The 401-nt window shown below is 30.7% G+C and overlaps 1 protein-coding gene across 1 annotated transcript in view; it reads left to right on the top strand.

Annotated features, from left to right (window-relative positions):
• Nucleotides 1-25: 25 nt before the first annotated feature.
• ENU1_122510 (DNA repair helicase, putative) overlaps nucleotides 26-401 on the top strand; it is a gene marked incomplete at both ends in the record, with an annotated part of 396 nt that continues 20 nt past the window's right edge. Inside the window, one exon of the mRNA XM_008859855.1 lies at nucleotides 26-401. This exon is cut by the window's right edge and continues 20 nt beyond it. Coding sequence (XP_008858077.1) covers nucleotides 26-401 — 376 coding nt within the window.

Here is a 401-nt window from a genome sequence, read left to right as displayed (position 1 = left end):
ACCACATAAACAAATTATTATTGAAATGGGGACTGGAACCGGAAAGACTGTAAGTATCATCACTGCGGCAAAGGGATTATTGGACAATCAAGGAAGTAACATTTCACATACAATTTATTGTACTCGTACTATTGATGAAGTTAAACAAATTTTTAATGAACTAACAAAATTATCAATACCATCAGTTGTACTAGCATCAAGAGTTCATTTATGTTTATTGGATGATGTAAGAGAAAGTAAACACTCACAATTAAAGTGTCAAGAAAAAAGAGATAAAGGATTATGTCCATATTATCATGACATAGAAGATGAAATACCAACTATTGCTGGAATAGATGAATTAGTTCAATTTGGTAAACAACATCAACGATGCCCATATTTCTGTTCAAGAAATAACTTTT

This window comes from Entamoeba nuttalli (assembly GCF_000257125.1).
Source record: "Entamoeba nuttalli P19 unplaced genomic scaffold asmbl_5174, whole genome shotgun sequence".
Taxonomy (NCBI): domain Eukaryota; phylum Evosea; order Mastigamoebida; family Endamoebidae; genus Entamoeba; species Entamoeba nuttalli.
Note: the sequence above shows the minus strand (reverse complement) of the source record. Positions and strands in the feature narration are given on the sequence as shown.